At 41.2% G+C, this 20379-nt stretch overlaps 1 protein-coding gene across 2 annotated transcripts in view; it reads left to right on the forward strand.

Annotated features, from left to right (window-relative positions):
- The window catches only part of DNAJB12 (DnaJ heat shock protein family (Hsp40) member B12), a 41384-nt gene that overhangs the window by 11738 nt on the left and 9267 nt on the right, over positions 1–20379 (forward strand). Inside the window, exons 3-7 of one of the 2 annotated variants that reach the window (XM_081955839.1) lie at positions 387–532; positions 6364–6543; positions 9337–9456; positions 10312–10391; positions 12586–12695. In XM_081955839.1, coding sequence (XP_081811965.1) covers positions 387–532; positions 6364–6543; positions 9337–9456; positions 10312–10391; positions 12586–12695 — 636 coding nt within the window. The remainder of the gene's footprint in view (positions 1–386; positions 533–6363; positions 6544–9336; positions 9457–10311; positions 10392–12585; positions 12696–20379) is intronic. The other variant, XM_081955840.1, reaches the window with a different exon arrangement.

Here is a 20379-nt window from a genome sequence, read left to right on the forward strand (position 1 = left end):
TTTTTATCGGGACAAGGAGTTTGCTTCATGCTCTTGGGAAGCCTAGATCAGAACAACTGCTGTTATAGAGGATAATACTTTTAGTGGTTTTTTAATCTAGATTTTTCTGAGGAAATTATATCTAAAGGTGTTTTTTTTTAAAGTCTTCCTCTTCTGTTTATGTTTAGTTCCCTGAGTTCTTTTCTTTAAAGTAATATAGGCATGTGCCACTTGAGGGCACAGTTTTCACAGGGTTGAGTTTGAGCTTCAGTCCAATATTTGGGTTCTATCCAGAAAAGGGAAGTAAGGGACTGTATTGCTGTGAGTTTTAATTCAGGGGAAGCAGAACCCGTAATTTTAAATAGATTGTCAAATGAGGTGTTTCGTCTTATCTTTTCAACTTTTAGGGTGAAACAATGTAAAGACTATTATGAAATTCTGGGCGTCGGCAGGGATGCCTCTGACGAGGATCTGAAAAAGGCCTACCGGAAATTAGCTCTAAAATTTCATCCTGATAAAAATCATGCACCGGGTGCCACAGAAGCATTTAAAGGTACGGTATTGGAAGAAATGTCCTTCTGGGTTCAGTTCCAAGTGGGGAGGAAGGCACTGGAAACATGGGGGCTGCTTGGAAAGATGGTTTTAATGGTGGACAGGATCATATGGCTTGAGATGCTGGGAAAAAAGGGAAGAGATGCTGAGAGTGCCCTGCTTTTATGCCCTCTCTGGGCTCCACCTTAGAGCTTCCTATTCCTGTGTAAGAAATGTATTCTCACTGGTGGTCAGACTCCTAGTGGGGTCCTTGCTAACTTTGTAGGCTGTCTGTTTTTTGAGTCCCAAGCTTGGTTGAGCTGTTGCTGGGTGATGATGAAATGAAAGGGCTCTGGGATTCCTATTATGGCTCTGCCTGAAGAAGGTAGATCTTTGTTATGTAGAATAGACTGACTCAGGCCTTAATGGTCCATTGACAAAGGTGTGAGGAGCTGAGTTTCTGCCTCCCTTTTAGGGGAAATATTCTGCCCTTTTAATATTTCCTAAAATATCTCATTTTCCTAGGAAAGGGGTGGGGGCTAACTTCCTACAGGTAAAAATAACCTTTTTCTTCCAAGAGGCGTGTCTTTGCCCCTTGAAAATTGTACTTTTTAGTGACAGAAGTCCACCAAAGAGGGCTGTTGTTGGTTTGCAATCATTAAAAAGGAATTGGAAAGGGTACAGTAAATTGCCTAGTGGCTTAGTGGCTAAGACACCGGGCTTGTTGATCAGAAGATTGGCAGTTCAGCAGTTTGTATCCCTAGAAGTGAGCTCCTGTTACTTGTACCAGCTTCTGACAACCAAGCCGCGTAATGAAGTGAGCTCCTGTTACTTGTACCAGCTTCTGACAACCTAGCAGTTCAAAAGCATGTAAAAATGCAATAGAAAAATAGGAACTACCTTTGGTGGGAAGGTAGCAGCGTTCCGTGCACCTTAGTCATGCTGGCCACATGACCACGGAGACGTCTTCGGATATCGCTGGTTCTTTGGCTTTGAAATGGAGATGAGGACCGCCTCCTAGAGTCGGGAACGACTAGCACACATGTGCGGGGGGACCTTTATCTTTCCCTTATGTTAAGTAAAAAATTGTAAAATAAATGTCCTTATGATTAACTTAGTCGCTTCATGCATTTGATACAGAGACTTCTCAATCACTTTTTATAGCTGCTGCAAGAAAGGGTAGCAAACGTAGCCTACGAATGGGTTGGGGGTGTTTACTGAAACCCTTAATAATTTGGTGCATAAATAAATGAAGAGTCGGACTTATCTATAAGTGCTTAAAAGAAACAGAGATCCAACTGATTAAAAGTTTTATTTCTATGCTAAAGGCAGGCACATGAAGACTGTTATCTAATACTCCCTTCTCCATGAGTTAAGCTCCCTTGCAAATTGATATGTCTTTTTTCTAAAGAGATGACAGAAGACGTTCAGTATGGCTATAATATTAAATGCATTTATATTTACAAGTATGGGACCCTGAATGTACTTGTCCTAAATACATCAGGATACATCTGAATGTATCCTGAACACCTGAATTTTTTTTTTTGTCTGAAAAGTTACATTTGGGTTTATGGTGCAAACTCGTGGGATTTTGCTGCAACAGTTAAGATTATGCCTAAATATTAAAATGCTGAAATGATCCCTCTGTGATCTTCATACTTAATTAGTGCCTTGGATTGCAATTAGAAATTAATAATTGAATTCAAACACAGCTTTAAAACTGATTGTTTTTATTTCAGCTTGTCACCTGAGCAAAAAAAAATTTTTTTTTCAAGCTGAAACTACTATTTTTATTTTTTGTTTGTTTGCATTCCATCTTTATTATTTTACAAATAACTCAAGGTGGTGAACATGTCAACCTGCCTTCGTGTTCGCATTTTCCCCACGATAACCCAGTGAGGTGCGTTAGACTGAAAGAGAATGACTGGCGCAACTCACCCAGCTGGCTTTCATGGCTAAGGGAGAACTTAATTTAAAAATCTATGTCTCCCACTTTCTAGTCTGGTGCCTTAACCACTAGACCAACTTTTTGAGTAGTGATGCTAAAGGGTTAATTGCAGCCATGAAATTGGGAAGCTGTATTAGGATTTGGATCACAGCACTGTACTCGTTTGTTCTCTTTTACGTTATGGGTTAGTGCTAAGAATGGGATGTGATGGGATAGAATAGAATCAGAGGTGGGTTGCGGCCAGTTCAGCCCAGATCAGCCGAACAGGTAGTAGCAGCGGCGGTAGGCATGGGCAGAAGTGTCAAGAGCGCGTGTCCGAACCGATAGTAACAAAATTGGCAACCCACCACTGGATAGGATTGCTCAAAAAAGACAGTAAATAGGATGAAATAGAGCCAGGGCAGGTGGGGAGGCCCACCCGCGATTTCTGCTACCGGTTCAGGCAAACTGGTCCAAACCAGCTGAATACCACCTCGGATAGGGCAGGGCAGGGCAAATTTGATTCTTCATTGGCCAAGTGTGATTAAACACACAAGGAATTTGTCTCAGGTGCATAATCTGTACATGCAAAGCAATAGAATAATAATAATAATAATAATAATAATAATAATAATAATAATAATAATAATAATAATAATAAGAAGAAGAAGAAGAAGAAGAAGAAGAAGAAGAAGAAGAAGAAGAAGAAGAAGAAGAAGAAGATATCAATAAGAAAGGTAGTCAAAAAGATGAGAAGAGTAATAGTAATACAGCCATACTAAAGGGGGAAATATACTTAGACATAAGACTTCTTAGCTCCCAACTCTTCTTAGTTGAATCAGATTAAAACTGTCCTTGTCTAGACATCCACAGTATATCTAGCACAAAACTAACACTGCACAGGTTGCTTCATTTGTAGACTTTATATTATTATGTTTATTGAAGGCTTTTCCAAGATCCGTATATCACAACTGTGATGTATGAGCTAAGTAATACTTTAGCCTCCTTTTACTGGACCATCTTCCAGAAGTTTATCTTTAGCTGGGCATGTTTTATTCCTCTTGTGTAATCTTCCAAGAGTTTAGTATTCTCTCTCTGGAAATGCCTTGGTTAATGTTTTTCAGTCACTGATGTCGGTGATCCTTTAATTTTCCATTTTGCGGTGCCAGATGATAATGGTGTTATTTCTATGTTTTAAACTTTGCTTAAATTAATCATGCTTCTTCATTTTGCAGAGTAGAACCCATGTAAGCCAAATTCTGCATGTAGATCATTTCGGCATCTTTTAAGTAGCTGTGTTTTTAATCAGTAACAAGAGTGTAAGAATGCACCTAGCTTTGATAAAATGGAAATATCGTATTTTGCATTTTTAGCACATCGTATTTTGAAGTTTCAGACTCCTGTTCCCTTTTAGAATTCCTTTCCAGTTAAACCATAGCCTGGATCATTCAGGCAAAGAAAATTAATAAGTCTTACCTCTCCATTGAAACTATTAGACTAAATATGAGATGAGTACGCACTGAATTTAGGCATATTTCTCAAAGATAATCTTGTTCTTTTTCATCAAATACATAGAATTACATAGAATTATGTATACTTTCCTTGGCTTTTGTGTTTATAAATTATTGCAGATTTATTCCTCTTCTGGTCATGCTTTTTTTTTTTTTGTAATGCTGTGAAACTGTCAGTATTATGTTACTGTGTTTTTGCAATGTTATACTTAATCATGCCTAAGTCTGAACATCTGATAATTATGGATAGGAAGTGAAGTCATATTCCTCTAAAACATTAATTAGAGAAATAAAATTATTAGATATAGGGGAGAAGAAATATAATTTATATTAGCAATGAACCTGAAACCAAAGCATACAATAGCAACGGTATCATTATAGAGATGAATTGGGATTTGGCCATTGTATTTTTCATTAGTAATAGTAATGTTGATGGTAGCTACTGTGCCTCAACTAATTACAGACGTTTTATTCACCCTGAGTTCATTTCTGTTGCATCACAGTTCTTGCCTGCTCCCTAGCTGTTTTCTGTTAATTTGCATTTCTAGTTATTCCGAGATAAAGGTAACTTTTCCAAAGAAAAGTAATTAGTTTATTAAATAAACCATAGTGAATCAACCAAATTGGAAAGTCAGTAGCAAAGGAAGAGAAAGAAAGATTCAAAAAGAGAAGCTATAATAAAATGTAAGGGATTAGTGTAAATCTTCATTAACTGCACTTAAATCCCATTGAAATCAGTGTGAAGAGTTCCTCCCCCACATATTTTCTTACTTAATTCCCAATGATTGGTCCAATCTAGATCCTGTATTAGGCCCAGGGTACTTGCGAGACCACCTACTGCCACCAGTAGCCTCCCACCGTCCAGTACGATCCCACAGAGTTGGCCTCCTCAGGGTGCCGTCGGCCAGACAGTGTCGGCTGGTGACCCCCAGTGGGAGAGCCTTCTCTGTGGGAGCGCCTTCCCTCTGGAATGAGCTGCCCCCGGCGCTTCGCATAATCCCTGACCTCCGGTCCTTCCGACGCGCCCTAAAAAGTTGGTTTTTCCAGCAAGCCGCCCTAGCCTGTTAATTTTATCTAATTTTTAAAATGTTATTGTCATATTAATTGGGTTTGTTTTTTGGGATATTTATCTAATTTCCTTTTAACTTTTGTGATATGTGTTTTTTAATGTTGTACGCCGCCCTGAGTCCTTTGGGAGAAAGGCGGCATATAAATCCAATAAAACAAACAAACAAACTGTTTCATTTTGTTTCTGAGGAGCTGCCTTTTAAAAGATTCACCAAAAGCCAGCTCACGTGTGTAATAAGAAAAATCCAACACATGCTAAGTTTCCGCTTTTAACTAGTATTCATTTTGGAATATAGCTTTGTATAATGTATACATTATTGGCAGGAGCACTAGAGAAACCATGTCTCTCAGCAGGGTTGGGATTCAGCCGGTTCGGACCAGTTCGGGCGAACCAGATGTCAATTTTACTTCTGGTTCGCCGAACCGGTAGTTGCAAGGATTGGCTGCCCTGCCTGCCCCACCTTTCCCAGGAGTCTCCCCCTGACCCTTTTTGGATGCCAAGTAAGTGCAAAGCATGCACGGAGGCTCTGGGAGGGTGAAAAACGGGCCTCCTGGAATTTCCAGCCTCCGGAGCCCTGGAGAACCCGTTTTCGCACTCCCGGAGGCTTGAGGAAAGCTTGTGGAGCATGAGGAGGGTGAAAATGACCCTCCCCCATGGTGCAGGAGGCCGAGTAGGCCACGCCCACCCAGCAAACAAGCAGAGAATCGGTTGCTAACATTTTTCAATCCCACCCCTGTCTCTCAGTTGTCTGGACCTCAACTTTAATAGTATGGCAAAGACTTGTGAGAAGATTTCAGACCTTCCAATCTATACTTGCAATCTGAAAATAATTGGAGCCTGCTCGCAATCTAACATTAAACAACATACAAGAAATAATACTGTGCACCACTAATCACCTGATAAGCGCAATGCTCATGTGACAAAATGAACATTTAAATACAGCTCCAGAACGTAGCCAGAAGATCCAGTCTTTGCACCAGCGATGTAGCTTGCCTTCCTTCCTTCCTTCCTTCCTTCCTTCCTTCCTTCCTTCCTTCCTTCCTTCCTTCCTTCCTTCCTTCCTTCCTTCCGTTTATAAAATCTTTTACAGAACAAGTTGAACAGAGTTTCTGAAAAAGGGTGGGATGTGGTTATCATTATTTATTATTCCAATGGTTTCCTAGCTTCTCAAGACAGGTAGTGTAAATGTGTCAGTAACCTTTCCTCCAGAGATAGGGTGAACATCTTCAGAACACTAGAGGCCACAGGCTGAAAGAAATGATGTTGTGAGTGATGGATTTGAACGTAAGTTGGGAGCCGTTGCCGAAGGAATAAGTATGTCTGTCTCCTTCTTTCTTACATTTTAGCCATTGGGAATGCCTACGCGGTCTTGAGCAATCCAGAGAAAAGGAAGCAGTACGATCAGTTTGGAGATGCCAAAGTCAGCTCTACGCGACACGGTCATGCAGACTTCAACCGAGGCTTTGAGGCAGATATTTCTCCAGAGGATCTCTTCAATATGTTCTTTGGTGGTGGTTTTCCCTCTAGTAAGTCATGAATTTTGTGTGCCTGATTGGCAAAGGGGATACCTCTGAGTTGGCTTTCCGCCTGTTTCTTCAAGGAGGGAATCCAAGATGGAAGTGTGACTCATTTGTCATGCCAGAGGGGACAATGCTCAGTGAAAGGCCTAGGCCAGCCTTTCTTGACAGGGCAGTTTTTGAAACTTCCTTAGAATTATAATTGAAATTTGATAATGGTTTTAACAAAAATATATACCGTATTTTTCAGACTATAAGGCACACTTTTTTTGTCTTCCAAAAGGGGGTGAAAATTTCTGTGTGTCTTATAGACTGAATATTGCTGACGTCCCACCCACCTGCCAGCCATTTTTTTGGCCTCTGCACGCCCTGGTTTTGGGTCTTTTTTTTTTTTTTTGGCTTTTTTCAGACCTTTTTTCGGCCCATTTTCAGGGCTTTTTCAGCCCATTTTTGAGGCTTTTTGGACCTGTTTTTGAGGGGTTTTTGGCCCGTTTCCCCCCCCAAAAAAGCCTTGAAAACGGGCCAAAAAAAGCCTCAAAATGGACCAAAGAAAAGCCTCAAAAAGGACCAAAAAAGCCTCAAAAAACAGGCTGAAAAAAGCCCCAAAATGGGCCAAAAAAGCCCCCAAAACAGGCCAAAAGAAAAAGGGCCAAAAATAACCTCACAAATGGCTAGTAAAAAGGCTGGAAAAGGGCCAAAAATGGGGCAAACAGAGGCCAAAAACCTTTTTTGTTGTTGTTTTCCTCTTAAATTTAGATGCGTCTTATAATCCGAAAAATACGGTATGTGTCTCCTTTCATCCACCATAAACCAGCTCATGGGGCTATCCAGCTGGACCCCATGGGAGTTGCAACCTCTAAAAGATTGCCCAGGTTGAGGGGGGGGGGTGTTAACCTAGGTCTATAACACTATGAAAGTTACTAATAGGTTTCACATGCTGGACAAATAACAATATTGTTAGAAAAATGGTTATCGGAATCGGAGCCTGAGGCCATAGGTCAGGTTGCATGGACATTTGAACAAGAGCAGTATTTTAAAGTTACTTTCTGTTCCTCGGGGCCCAGACATTGAGAATGGAACCTGATCTACGTGTCTTCAGGCTAGTAGTAGAGGTGCTGTGGCAGAGTTGCACGTTGTAGCAGAATGAAGCTATATAGATAGAAAAAGGGCTCCTGTTGGGTGAGTTCTGTGCTTTGCTATGGGGAAGGAACATTCCATTCCTCACACTATTAAAGCATCAGTTGAGAAAAGAAAAGCTTTTTTTGCTGAGTTTCTATCTTGAGCTTTCTTCTAATCCCACCTAAGAGGATGAGCGATCACCTTTTTGGGGATCCAGAAGGAAATTTCCTTTGGGTAAAATAGGGTAGAGCAGGGGTCCCCAAACTTGGCAACTTTAAGACTTGTGGACTTCAACTCTCAGAATTCTAAGAGTTGAAATCCACAAGTCTTAAAGTTGCCAAATTTGAAGACCTCTGGCCTAGAAAACACTTATTTGGGTGGTAGAGACCAATTGAGGTGGCCTTCATGTCGCATGTAGCTTAGCTTGCTTGTTTGCTCGAGTCATTCGGAACAATTTGCTAAGGCTTTTGATTGCAACTGAATGGAAATAACAGAAGAAGAAGAAAAAAACTCAGGAGTCTTGGCAAATCTAAGCCAGGATGCAAATGTCCTATTTTGACGTTTGGTGAACAGCACTCACATTTTGTACAGAGATTCAGTATTTAGCAGCTTTTAGCAACATTGTCACAGAGGAAAAAGTCCCACTCTTTCAAGTGGTACACAACAAGAGTTTTCCAGTTTCCTCCTGAATCATACTAATCCATAAAGAAATTACTTGTTGAATGGCAATGCAGATTTATGTTCAACGTCCCAACTATCCACAAAAGTGCATTTTGTGAGTTTCAACCCCCCCCCCCTTTCAGTGGTGGGTTCCCAACCAGTTTACTGCCGGTTCGCTGAGAGGTAGTGTTTTGTACCTGTGCAAAAATTTTGCAGGTGCGCTGCTCGCTCTGCTCACGCACGCACATTGCTGTGCATGCACAGTTTACTGAAAACTGTTCTGCGCATGTGCAGAAACATGCCGACGACGGGGGAAGAGACTAGGGAACTGGTTCGGGGGCGTAGCAGGTTCCAGCAACCCATGCCGCTTAACTGATCGGAACCCACCACTGCCCCCTTTGAGCATTTTTATAACCAGAATTGCCAGCAACTCACGAATTGCATGTGTCCGTGAGTTTCTGACCGTATGCTGATTTCAGTTTCAGAATCACCTTGACAACTTAAGCCCAGTGTCCAGATAATACTCTTTGACATTCTGCTTTCCACATTTATGACCATGTAATCTGCTGATAACTTGTTGTGGCCTTCCACCTTCCATCCCAGCAGGTTGCCATGCGGTCTCCTAAACATTTACCGTTTGCACGGCGTGCCTTGGCTGTTGAAAGCATTGAATGTCCATTAAGACAGGAACCATTTCTAGAGCTGCAGAATTGTGAGAGATTCGCGGATAGATAGCTAACTGAGTGGGAGAAATTTCCGAGAGCCGGGCTCTCCCGACTTACCAATTAAAACTTGGTTTGATCCAGCTCTGTCCGGCTTATTGGATTTTTTTTAAGTGGCGCGAGAGTCAAGGAGTAGATGTGGCAATCACGGTCCATTCCAAGCAATTGAAAAGGGAAGGGAGGATCAGCAGAACAGAAAAAGAATAAAACAACAGCAATTAAATCTGCAGGTTTTCAAGAAGTGAGGAAGGGGGTTTCCTGAGAAGGCTGGGGGGCATACTTACCTGAGTCTCCCTGGCAGGCTCCACCTTTAATAGAGAGCCCAAAGGAAGAAGACGCTGCGATTACAACATCTCGGTCCGCAACAGAAAGCCTCCGAGAGTGGTGCAGCCTACTTGGAGAGAACACCAGGGAGAACCGCGTGAGATTAACCTCCTCTGGGAATCCTTGGCCAAGGAGTTGGGGGCCCAGAGCGGCCATCTGAGGCTGCTTATCTGAACAGCCAGATGGTGCAGCAGGTGGGGGAGAGAGAGAGAGAGGGAGGAAAGGGCTATAAAAGTCCCTGGACTTCACAACTTTTACCTCCCCTTCATTCCCTGAACAAAAAGGCTTACAACTGACACCCAAGAGCGTTCCTGGAGAGCGGAAAATAAGAGTCCAACGATGCTGAGACTACTACCCTGTTTCCCCGAAAATGAGACCTCCCCAGATAATAAGCCCAATTGGGCTTTTGAGCGCATGCGCTAAAATAAGCCCTCCCCCCAAAATATTGCAACACAGCAGCAGCCATGAAGTGACCACGCTCACCACCTCCTGCACCTCAAAAATAATAAGACCTCCCCGAAAATAAGTCCAAGCGCTTATTTTGGGGGTCAAATTTTGGGGGGGAAACATGGTACTTGAATCTCAGTGATTGGAATTTGGCTTCTATGCTTCATGGCCAGGAACGAAGTGTTCACCATTTCCTAAAAGTCAGTGTCCAAATAAGCTTCCCCACCCCCCATCCCCACCCCAAAGAGCCCTTGACTGCCTTTGTTATCGTTACAATTACTCTTCTTCCATTCATCCGTTATCACCACCTAAGATTGTCTTTCCTGAACTTGCTGGCTACAACATCGACAATTAGCAGGTCGTAGACAAAGCTGGATTGTGTTCAGTTGAAAGCGCCCTGTTAAACGTAACTTTAAAAAAGAGGGACAGTTAGGAGCTTCTCTCTCGGATATTTAGCCGATTGGACAGTCTTCAACCATTCTTAAAAAATCTCTTTCTCTCATAGGTAACGTACATGTATATAGCAATGGCAGGATGCGGTATACCTACCACCAACGGCAAGACAGGCGGGAGCATCAAGGCGATGTAAGTTGAAGCAAAGCAGAGGGAGAAATGAAAATATTTCAGAACGCTCACAGATCTGTTTCAGTCAAATGGCGGCTATATTTGCTATATTGCTTCTGTCCTTATGGGTCTGTTCATTTTTTCCCCTTTGCTAATCCCAAAGTGTAGGACGATGCTAGGTTTTTGGTTTGCAGTTAACTGTGGCTTTTATAAAGGCAGTTTTCACTGCTGTTTAGGTGTAGGAGTACAGTTTCCGACTAATGTTAATGTAGCAGCATCATTGTGCTTTTGTAATGCATTGTACTGAGAGTCTTTGAAAATGTGTTTTGAAAATGATCTCTGTTTTGTTGCAAAGATCTTTCACCAGTACATTGGGTGCCCCATGAGTCGCCTACGGAAATCTGCAAACAGGAAAATAAAGACTCGTGCCTTGCCACTAATCTTCCTTAGCACCTAATATTGAGGAACAGTCTGCCTCCGATATTGGAGTTAGCTTGGAGTCATTCTGATTGCTATCTATTACCAGACTTATCCTCCAGAAAATAAAAGCTATGAAGCAGGATGTCATTTATTCAGTGTTGGCCTGTAGAGTAGGGGTGTCAAAATCAATTTCATTGAGGGCTGAATCAGGGCTGTGGTTGACCATGGGAAGTGGGGGGGGAGGGGGAACAGGACACTGGGTGGATGTAGCCAACTGGGTGGGTGTGGCCAGCTTGATGCCATTCCCCAAACTGCTGGTATGTTTCCTCTGCGCACTGGGCAGACTGGGCCGAAGCCACCCTGGCCCAATGTTTCCTCTTTGCATTGGGTAGACTGGGCCAAAGCGATGTGGGCTGGCTCCTTACGTTTTCTCGGACGGCCCCACAGGCTGGATCCAACCACATCACGGGCCATATCCGGCCCACGGGCCTTGGGTTTACACCTCTGCTCTAGAGTCATTAGGTAAGACGTGACTCCCACCATCCTAAAATAAGGATTCGTACCCATTCATAACATAAGCCAAATGTCACAGGTGGAACTTGGGGTTGCGTTTCGATCAGAATATTGTTTATTAGAGGATAGGAGGAACCCTTAGTGCTCTCTGAGCTTCTTTGTTTTCTTGAAGATGTTTCATTACCCCAACTAGGTAACGTCACCAGTGCTATTAGAGGATATGTCTGGTCCATTCAAGATCATTATTTTTCTCCTGGAGTGCCCCAATCCAGATAGGGCAGGAGTATTTTGCTAATTTCCAGAAGTTAATCTTCTAGAACCGTGATGGCAAACCTATGGCACGTGTGCCGGAAGTGGCACACGGAGCCATCTCTCCGGGCACGCCAGCCGTGGTCTGTTGCTCTTTGGTGGGCATATGCATGCTGGCCAGCTGGTCTTTGTGCTCATGGGAGCACTGGAACTCAGAAGAGTAATTCCCCGGTACGCATGCACATGCCAGAAAGCTGAAGTTCTAGTTTCCAGCGCACAGGCGCGCCAGCCAGCTGGTCTTTGCACATGAATGTGAGCCGGAAAACGGAAGACAAGGTGACCGGTGCACATGCCAGAAATTGGAAGTTCAGTTTCCTGGCGCACGCATGCACGCTGGGGAACTGCTCCTCCGGTTTCTGGCATTCCCATGCGTGCGCACCAGGGAGCTGCTCTTCCAGTTTCCGTCATTCACCCATTCTCGTGCGCTCCCATTTCGTCACTCGGTGCCGAAGAGGTTCGCCAACACTGTTCTAGAACAAAGAACGGCACATATAGAAACAAGGCAAGGAGGAAGTCGAGAGCCACTTGGGTCTAGTGGTTAAGGCACCAGGCTAGAAAACAAAAGATTGTGAGTTCTAGGCCCATTTTAGTCATGAAAGCTAGCTGAGTGGCCTCTCCCTCCCTCCCGCTCTCTCAGTCCAACTTACCTCACAGAGGAGGAGTTGTGAGGAAAATAGGAGGGAGGTGTGTTGGATATGCTTGCTGCCTTGTTTGTAAAAATAATAAAAACAGGATTCAAATAAATAAATACATAAAACGGGACTAACCTGAAGTCCCTTGCACTTCCTTCCAGTTTTTTTTCCCCAGAGGATTTAATTTCTCTCTGGAACAGAGTTCAGGGAAGATCAAAAGCTGTGGGTAAGTGTACAGTACTTTAGGTTGTGCCCAAGGAGGCAAGATTTGAACCAAAGTTGTTAAAGATAAGTGGTTTGGAGGACGCAAATGATTGATATTTTCATTTTTTTCTTTCCAGGGTGGCCTTGGGCTATTTGTCCAGCTGATGCCTATCCTCATTCTCATCATTGTGTCTGCCCTCAGCCAGATGATGGTCTCCAGTCCACCTTACAGTTTGAGTCTCAGACCGTTAGTGACCATTATTCTTGTCCCTATAGTTAACCCGGGTGGTAAGGTTTTGGGAAAGTATGGCTTTGCTGGCTGGGGAATTCTGGGAGTTGAAGTCCGCCAGGCTTAAAGTTGCCAAAGTTGGAGACCCCTGCTTTAGGTGGTTCCGGCAGAAGATCTGGCTATTTGTTGTGCAAATAGTTTTACTAATGGATTGACCTGCAGGATTGACAAAGGTAAGGCAGGAGATATTGCCTACAAAAAAGTACTCCTTATTCTGTGAGGACAAGATGTTTGGATATTGAGGCTGTGGGTGCTTTTCCATTTTTTCTACCCTGTTATTGTTCAAGGATGAGTTGGAAGCTGGAACCTTGAGGCATAATCTGATTTCTCTGAGGGTCCTTCTCCAGCCTGGCATTGAATCAGCCAGAAGGGAAAGAAATATGGGCACTTGAGCCCTTGGACCGGGGGAGACATCCATCGTTTGACTGATAGGTTTTGGTTCCAAGCGGTCTGCTGGTAAAACAACTCACAAATAATAGACATTAGTTGCAAAGTCGTGCCCAACCCATTGCGACCCCAAGACAATGTTTCTCCAGACCTTCCTGTCCTCTGCCAGCCTCTGGAGTCCATTTGAGCTCACGCCGATTGCTTCGGTGACTCTATCCAGCCACCTCATTCTCTGTCTTCCCCTTCTTCTTTTGCCCTCAATTGTTTCCAGCATTTGGCTCTTCTCCAGTGAGTCTTTCCTTCTCATTAGGTGGCCAAAGTATTTGAGTTTCATCTTCAGGATCTCACCTTCCAAAGAGCAGTCAGGGTTGATCTTTTCTAGGACTGACCAGTTTGATAGCCTTGCTGTCTAAGGGACTCGCAGGAGTCTTCTCCAGCACCAGAGTTCAAAGGCCTCAATTCTTTGGTGCTCAGCCTTCCTTATGGTCCAAATTTCACAGCCATACATTGCAACTGGGAAAACCATAGCCTTGACTATATGCACTTTTGCTGGCAAGATGATGTGTCTGCTTTTTAGTATGCTGTCTAGATTTGCCATAGCTTTCCTCCCCAAGACCAAGCGTCTTTTAATTTCTTGGCTGCAGTCCCCATCTGCAGTGATCTTGGAGCCCCGGAAAATAAAATCTGTCACTACCTCCATTTCTTTCCCCTCTATTTGCCAGGAATAGAGAGGGCCCGATGCCATGATCTTAGTTTTCTTAATGTTGAGTTTCAAGCCAACTTTTGCACTCTCCTTCTTCACCCGCATCAAGAGGCGCTTTAGTTCCTCTTCATTTTCTGCCATTAGAGTGGTATCATCTAATAGACATAAGGGAGTATATAAGTCTCATATATTTTATTGCATGTTAGCTGGCTTTTAGGAAATGTTGACCGCACAAGAATTATATTCTTTAAGGAGATGGTTAGGTGTGAACTTCCCATATCTGGTGCCATTGTAAAGTGATTTTAAAAAAAGATTATAAACTATACATTCAAATTGGCACTTTTAATTAGTCATGTTTGACATTCTTATGCTAGTTGTTTAAATTGAAACAGCACATTTTTATGATAAAATACTTGCTTTTAAGGATTCTTGGACCAAACTGGGATAGTTCATCTTTTAGCTTGGAGTTCAAATTTCATAAGTTCTGCATTTCTTAAATGTGGGATTCAGAAGCCGAGCTCAGATCTCAAAGCACAGATTCAGCAAATCGGCTTTGGAATTCAGCATTTAAGAAATGCAGAATTCATGAATGTATTCTCCCAAACTTGAAGTCGACTATCCCAATGAATCCGTACAAAGAAATATTTCACCAGAAAGATGTGCGTTTTCAATTTTGAAGTCTGAACACCCAGAATAAAGGATTTTAAAACTTGAATATTTTTAAAATGCAGTTTTTTTAAAGACTGTGTGTGGCGTTGTTGGCCTTTGAAGCTCCCTCCTCCTGTAGCTATTCTTCATAGAAACATCTTGCTGTGATCTTCCATAGATTTTTATCAGCTGGTGGCATGACTGCATAGGCCCTTGTGCAAGACCACAGCCCTGATAAAAAAGCTCTTAGTAGCTTTCCATGTCATACTCTGGAAGAAGCCAAGATATTTCTCTTTGTCTTTAGATGCTGAAGTCCTCTGGTTCCTGAAACTCATAAGAAACCTTCCCTTTGTTCAATCTACACCTCCTTCCTCAATAGCTTGTTTGCTTGATAATTTATTGATTAGTCCTAGACCGTAGTTTTAAAAAAGTCAATAAAGGCTCTGCATAGTTCTAGGATAAAATAGACAAGTGAAAATACAGTAATAAAAGAAGTATGTGTAAGAACAAACATTAAGATAAATAGATCACTTTTCCAGGATATCATGAGTTCTTAGCTCAACTGTCTTAACTGGATTTAGCAGACCTGCCCCACAATGTATGCATTAGAGTCCAGGAGGAAATAAGACAATCTGAGATCGAGATCCCAGTGGGCTGTTCTTTCAAGAAGGGATGTTAAGTACCTACTTAAGATACCTACTTAAGAGGGGCATGTCAGTCAAACAACGTGAGCAATATCATGTGTTGATGTAGTATATGTAATAAGTATATAATGGTTGGGGCACTGCATGTATACGTTCTCTCATGATATGGCAGGTAATGGAAGCAGTGGTGGGATTCAGCCAGTTCGTACCTATTCGGAGCACCGGTTGTTAACTTTCTAAGCAGTTCGGAGAACCGGTTGTTGGAAGAAATTTCATTTTGTTTTTTCCCACTTTACAGGGCTAATCCTGTAAGGAAGGCAGGAGGGAAACATTCTGGTGTTGTTTCTTATTGCCCTGCTTGCAGAAACTGCCTCTCTGGTTAACCCTTATGACATTGTAACCCATCGACGTGATTGACATTGAGTTGGCCACGCTCACCCAGTCACATGACCACCGAGCCTCGCCTACCCAGCTGGTCATTAGGGCAGAGAACCGGTTGTTAAATTATTTGAATCCCACCACTGGATACTAAAGTGTCCATATTTGGCCATGGGATCCAACAACTCAAATCTTGCTCTGGAAAAGCCCTTCTTGAAAATTGTGAATCAAAACTCATTGATAGGTATTTTTCAAATTGAAAAAACTGGGTAACTTGTCATTGGGGAACCTATTTGAGGTACTGAAATGTCTTCAAGAACACAACCAAGCTCAGAGAGCACTGAGGACCCCTCATTAAAAAAATCCCCTTGCCTGGGAGACAGTTGAGAGTAAATATTGAATGTGAAATAACGTTAGTAAGTCAGTTTACCCAGGACGTAGGCTGAGCCACATACTTCCCTGGTCTGCTAGACATCAGGATCCATTGATTAAATCCTCTGCTAACCATGTGGAAACTTTATTATTCTGTATGTGTGGAATGGATACCCGTTTCTGCTTTGATCATATGAGCTGATGTGTTCTTATCCATTCCCAGGATTCTTCTTAAACTATGAGTCTGAACTTGTTCAAGTGAGGTGACTTTCATAAGAAACCCCCCCACCCCCACCCTTCCCCGGTAGAGACTCGAAAGGGATACAAGCAACCAAATGGATTGAATGCACTGGCTCACTGCAAATAAATCTGCAGAATTAACCAAATGGCAAACGTTTTGGAAGCAATGCCATCCACTGCCTGAGCAACTGGTTACGTTATACATGCACTGCACCAGCAATTTGTCACTAGAATATAGCGGATAGCCAGAAGGGGGCAATGCTGCTTTATCAGTTCTTCCTTCCAAGCAGACAAAGTGGTTAGAAGAACCTGATCTTGCCAGCTGTCTTGGTGGAGGAAAATGTATTGCTGCTAAAAAGGCTGGAGCTCAGCCGTTAAGTGTTAGATTTAATCCTTGTTTGGATTATCACCCATGTAAACAAATCCATCAAATGGGAAAAACGATTTGTCTCCAATTCACGTGCAGAATAGAATTGAATAGAATTCTTCATTGGCCAAGTGTGATTGGATTCACAAGGAATTTGTCTTTGGTGTATAAAGAAAAATAAAATAGAATACATTCATCAAGAATCATAAGATAAAACACTTAGTGATAATCGTAGGTTACTAATAAGCAATCAAATCATACTAGGGAACAAATAGAACAATATAAATTGTAAAGATACAAGCAACATGGTTATAGTCATAAGAAGATAAGGAGATAAGTAATAGGGAAGATGAGAATAATGATGGTAATACTGCCTTTTTTGATAGTTTGACAGTGTTGTGTGAATTAGTTGTTTAGTAGAGTGATGGCATTCAGGGAAAAACTGTCCTTGTGTCTTGTTGTTCTGGTGTACCGTGCCCTATAGCATCATTTTGAGAGTAGAAGTTGAAACAATTTATGTCCAGGATGTGAGGGGTCTGTAGATATTTTCACAGTCCTCTTTTTGACTTGTGCAGTATACAGGTCTTCAATGGAAGGCAGGTTGGTAGCAATCATTTTTTCTGCAGTTCTAATTATGCTGTCTTGGGTTGCAAAGCCAAAGCAGACAGTTATGGAGGTGCAGATGAAAGACAATAATTCCTCTGTAGAAGAGAATCAGCAGCTCTTTGGGCAGTGATCGACTGTATGTCTGTCTTGGATTAAGAGGCCAGGGCATTAAAAGTATTTCATTCTGGATGGCATCAATGGGGAAAGTGGGTGGGAACATAGTCAGCCAACCAGAGATTTAAGTGTCTGCTGCAGAGGCAAACCCTTTTCTAAAAATTTCATCATGTGTAGAAGAAATCTCTAGTATTCTCGTATGTGATGCAGAAGTATGATTTAAGGAGCAAATACATTTTTGTTTTACAGTGCTATCTTGGTACCCAACTGCTTTAAAACTCATCAAATTTGGTACTAATGCATTTTGATGCAAAAAATTTGTCCCAGTGCTCATTTGTTTGGTACTCAATGCACAAGTTAGAACTTACTGATGTCCGTTGCCTTGTGATTCACTACATTATTCCTTATGGTAAAAACTAATTTGTTACTCATAGCTTTTGGTACTTGTTGTGCCTCCCAGAACCAATTAAGAATGAATACCAAGGTATCACTGTATGTAAACGCTTATGAATGCTTATCTTATTCAGGAGGAAATAGCAATTGTTTGTTTGGGACAGTGCCATCTCTACAGGGTTGAGGGTAGGGTATAAATAGGGTGACTTGGATAGGGTTCCTTAACTAGGCTAGGAAAGCCAAAAGCACTATTTCTCTGTAAATATCTAGCAAGTAGATTCACAAGAATTCCTCCCTCAAAAAAGGTACTCAAAATATCTTGCAATTATATGTGATAAGAGTAAAACGAACAGATGGAACTAAGCAAAAGTAGAGCGATAGACATTTGTTCCATAAAAGCAAATATCTTTGCAACTTCCAGCTCAACCATAATCTTGACATTTTTTCTACAACAATGAGGGTCAGGCAGTTACTCTTCTGAAATGGAGGGATTCTGTACTCAAGATCCAAGAACTGGCTCTAGCTTTGCATAAAAACATGGCTTCTGATCTGAAACAAAGAGAAGGAATAATTTGCGCAGCCCAAAAACGGGGGGGGACGGACGACACAATTAAGACAAAGTAATTAGTGATTTGCAAAGCCTGATTAGATTATCATTTATGTCCCAAGGGGCTTATGCATAGTCTTGAAAAGCATTAAAATAAAAGTGTTTACTAAACATAGGTGCAGCTTTCAACAGTGAGTAATTTCTCATGTCGAGTGCTGAGAAACTTGGGGGAAGGCCTGTAGACATTCTGAAACATGAGAATTACAGAATACTTTCAGTAAGAGGAAAAAGTCTTCTCAGCAGGTTACTTTAATCTAGCCCTGTAGCACAGAGAGGATCAGGTTCCTTTTTTCTCTTTCCAAAGTAATAAGGAGAGTGCCATCTCTTTTCAAGTTAGCACAAGCTGTTTCTTTCGGGGTCCATACAGAGAATAAATTTCTTTTAGTTTCAGTTCAGAGCTAAGCCACACCAGACTCCAAAGTGTTTCAGCTCCCATTGGCTGACCTTGTTAATAAGCCTTATTCATTGGCTGACCTTGTTACCATGTCTCTGCCGGTTCATGAATATTCTTTAAAAAAACAACAACCCAATTTTTATTTGTTTTTGAACAAGGACAAACAAACATACAAATTAAAATTAAAAAACCCATCTTCCATTACAAATTGTAGAAAGTGTATCAGTTGGTTACAGTATTTCCATGCATCTCTTCCATAGTCACCACCTGCTTTTCATATCAAATCGCATATTTTAAATTCACCTATATTCATGTATATCACAATTATTATATCTCAACCTTAATTTGACTCTAATTGTTTTATGTCCTTTTATATATAATATTCAAAATCTAGAATAGGATTATATGATAACATTCCATTAAGTCATCCTAAAATCATCTAATCACAATACATCTTTATAACATATTCTAGATAAAGCTTTTAAACCTCCTCTCATAATCTCCATATATTGTTTATATAAAATTTCATATTATCAAACTAATACATCTATATGTATTGTTATTATTGATATTATTTAACTATAGCTATTGTTGCTTCATTTTATACATACTACTAGTAAACTAAATTTGGCTTAATTTTTATTATACATTTTCATTGCATCAACCTGTATCCCTCCAGCAATAGTACAGTCTTATATTTCTTGCCATTTGTAGCATTAATGTTCTAATTACTTTCTTAATAAATTTTGTATAAACCTCCCTTGGCAACATGCTGTTCCTTTCGTATCTCACAAAAGCTTGAAACCCAATATCTGCTCTTTCCATCAGCTTATCTTTGGTTATCACTAGTGCTTCTATCAAGATTTCTCTCCTTATCTCCGTCAATTTTTCTCTCTTTTCTTCTTTTGTGCTTTGGGGTAGTCTGGGGTAGAGTTCCAATCCATCCATCTCCCCTTTCCATATTCTGCTCTTGCCATTACCAACCATGCTCACTTTGTTGTCAGTATCCACAGTTTTCTTATCTCTTTGCTCATTTTTTTCTTCCATCTTTTGAACTCTGTCCTCCACTTTCTTCATTTGGTAAACATCCTCAGTTTCTCCAGCAGATTTTTCTGTTTTGTATTCCAAATTCTCCAAACTCGTTTCAATTCTCTCTGTCACAACTAATAGATTTTGAATTTCAAACATAATCATTTGCAATGTTACAGTTTCTTTTTCCTGCTGGGCCATTCTTTCAATTTTGCAGATACTGCCACTATAGGGTTCAAGACTATTTTAATAAACTTCAAACAGGTTCATTTATTATCTTTCAAGTCAAAATGTTGTCTTCTCTCAGATAGCTAGTGATAGAACTTCCAAAAGGCACCTGTATAAACAACATGTGCACTTCCTACTATCATTGTCAGTAAAGAAGCTGAAAGAACCTTGAATCTCAAGTAATCAAAGCGAAAGAAGCAAAAACAATGTATTCAGCTCTAAGTGGCAGTGTGCTTTTCCTCCTGTTGTTACAACCCTCTTTATAATCCTTCTTATTTTCTTCTTTATATTCCAAGCTTAAGAAAGAAAGAAAAAACCTTAAATGGAGATCAAAAATAATCCAATCAATCAAATCAAACATTATAAAAAGGAGAATTTGAATCCATAGGTATAAGCAAAAGTGAAAAAAGAAGAAGAAAAAATTAATCCATTCAGTTTAAAAAATAGGGAGCCTCTGCAAAAGTTCCATCCGTGGAAAAAAAAGAAAAGAAATTAGAAACTAGATGACTCACTAAGTTCAATGCAGATCAAT

This window comes from Natrix helvetica, assembly GCF_964273705.1.
Source record: "Natrix helvetica genome assembly, chromosome: 5".
In the NCBI taxonomy this organism is placed as follows: domain Eukaryota; kingdom Metazoa; phylum Chordata; class Lepidosauria; order Squamata; family Natricidae; genus Natrix; species Natrix helvetica.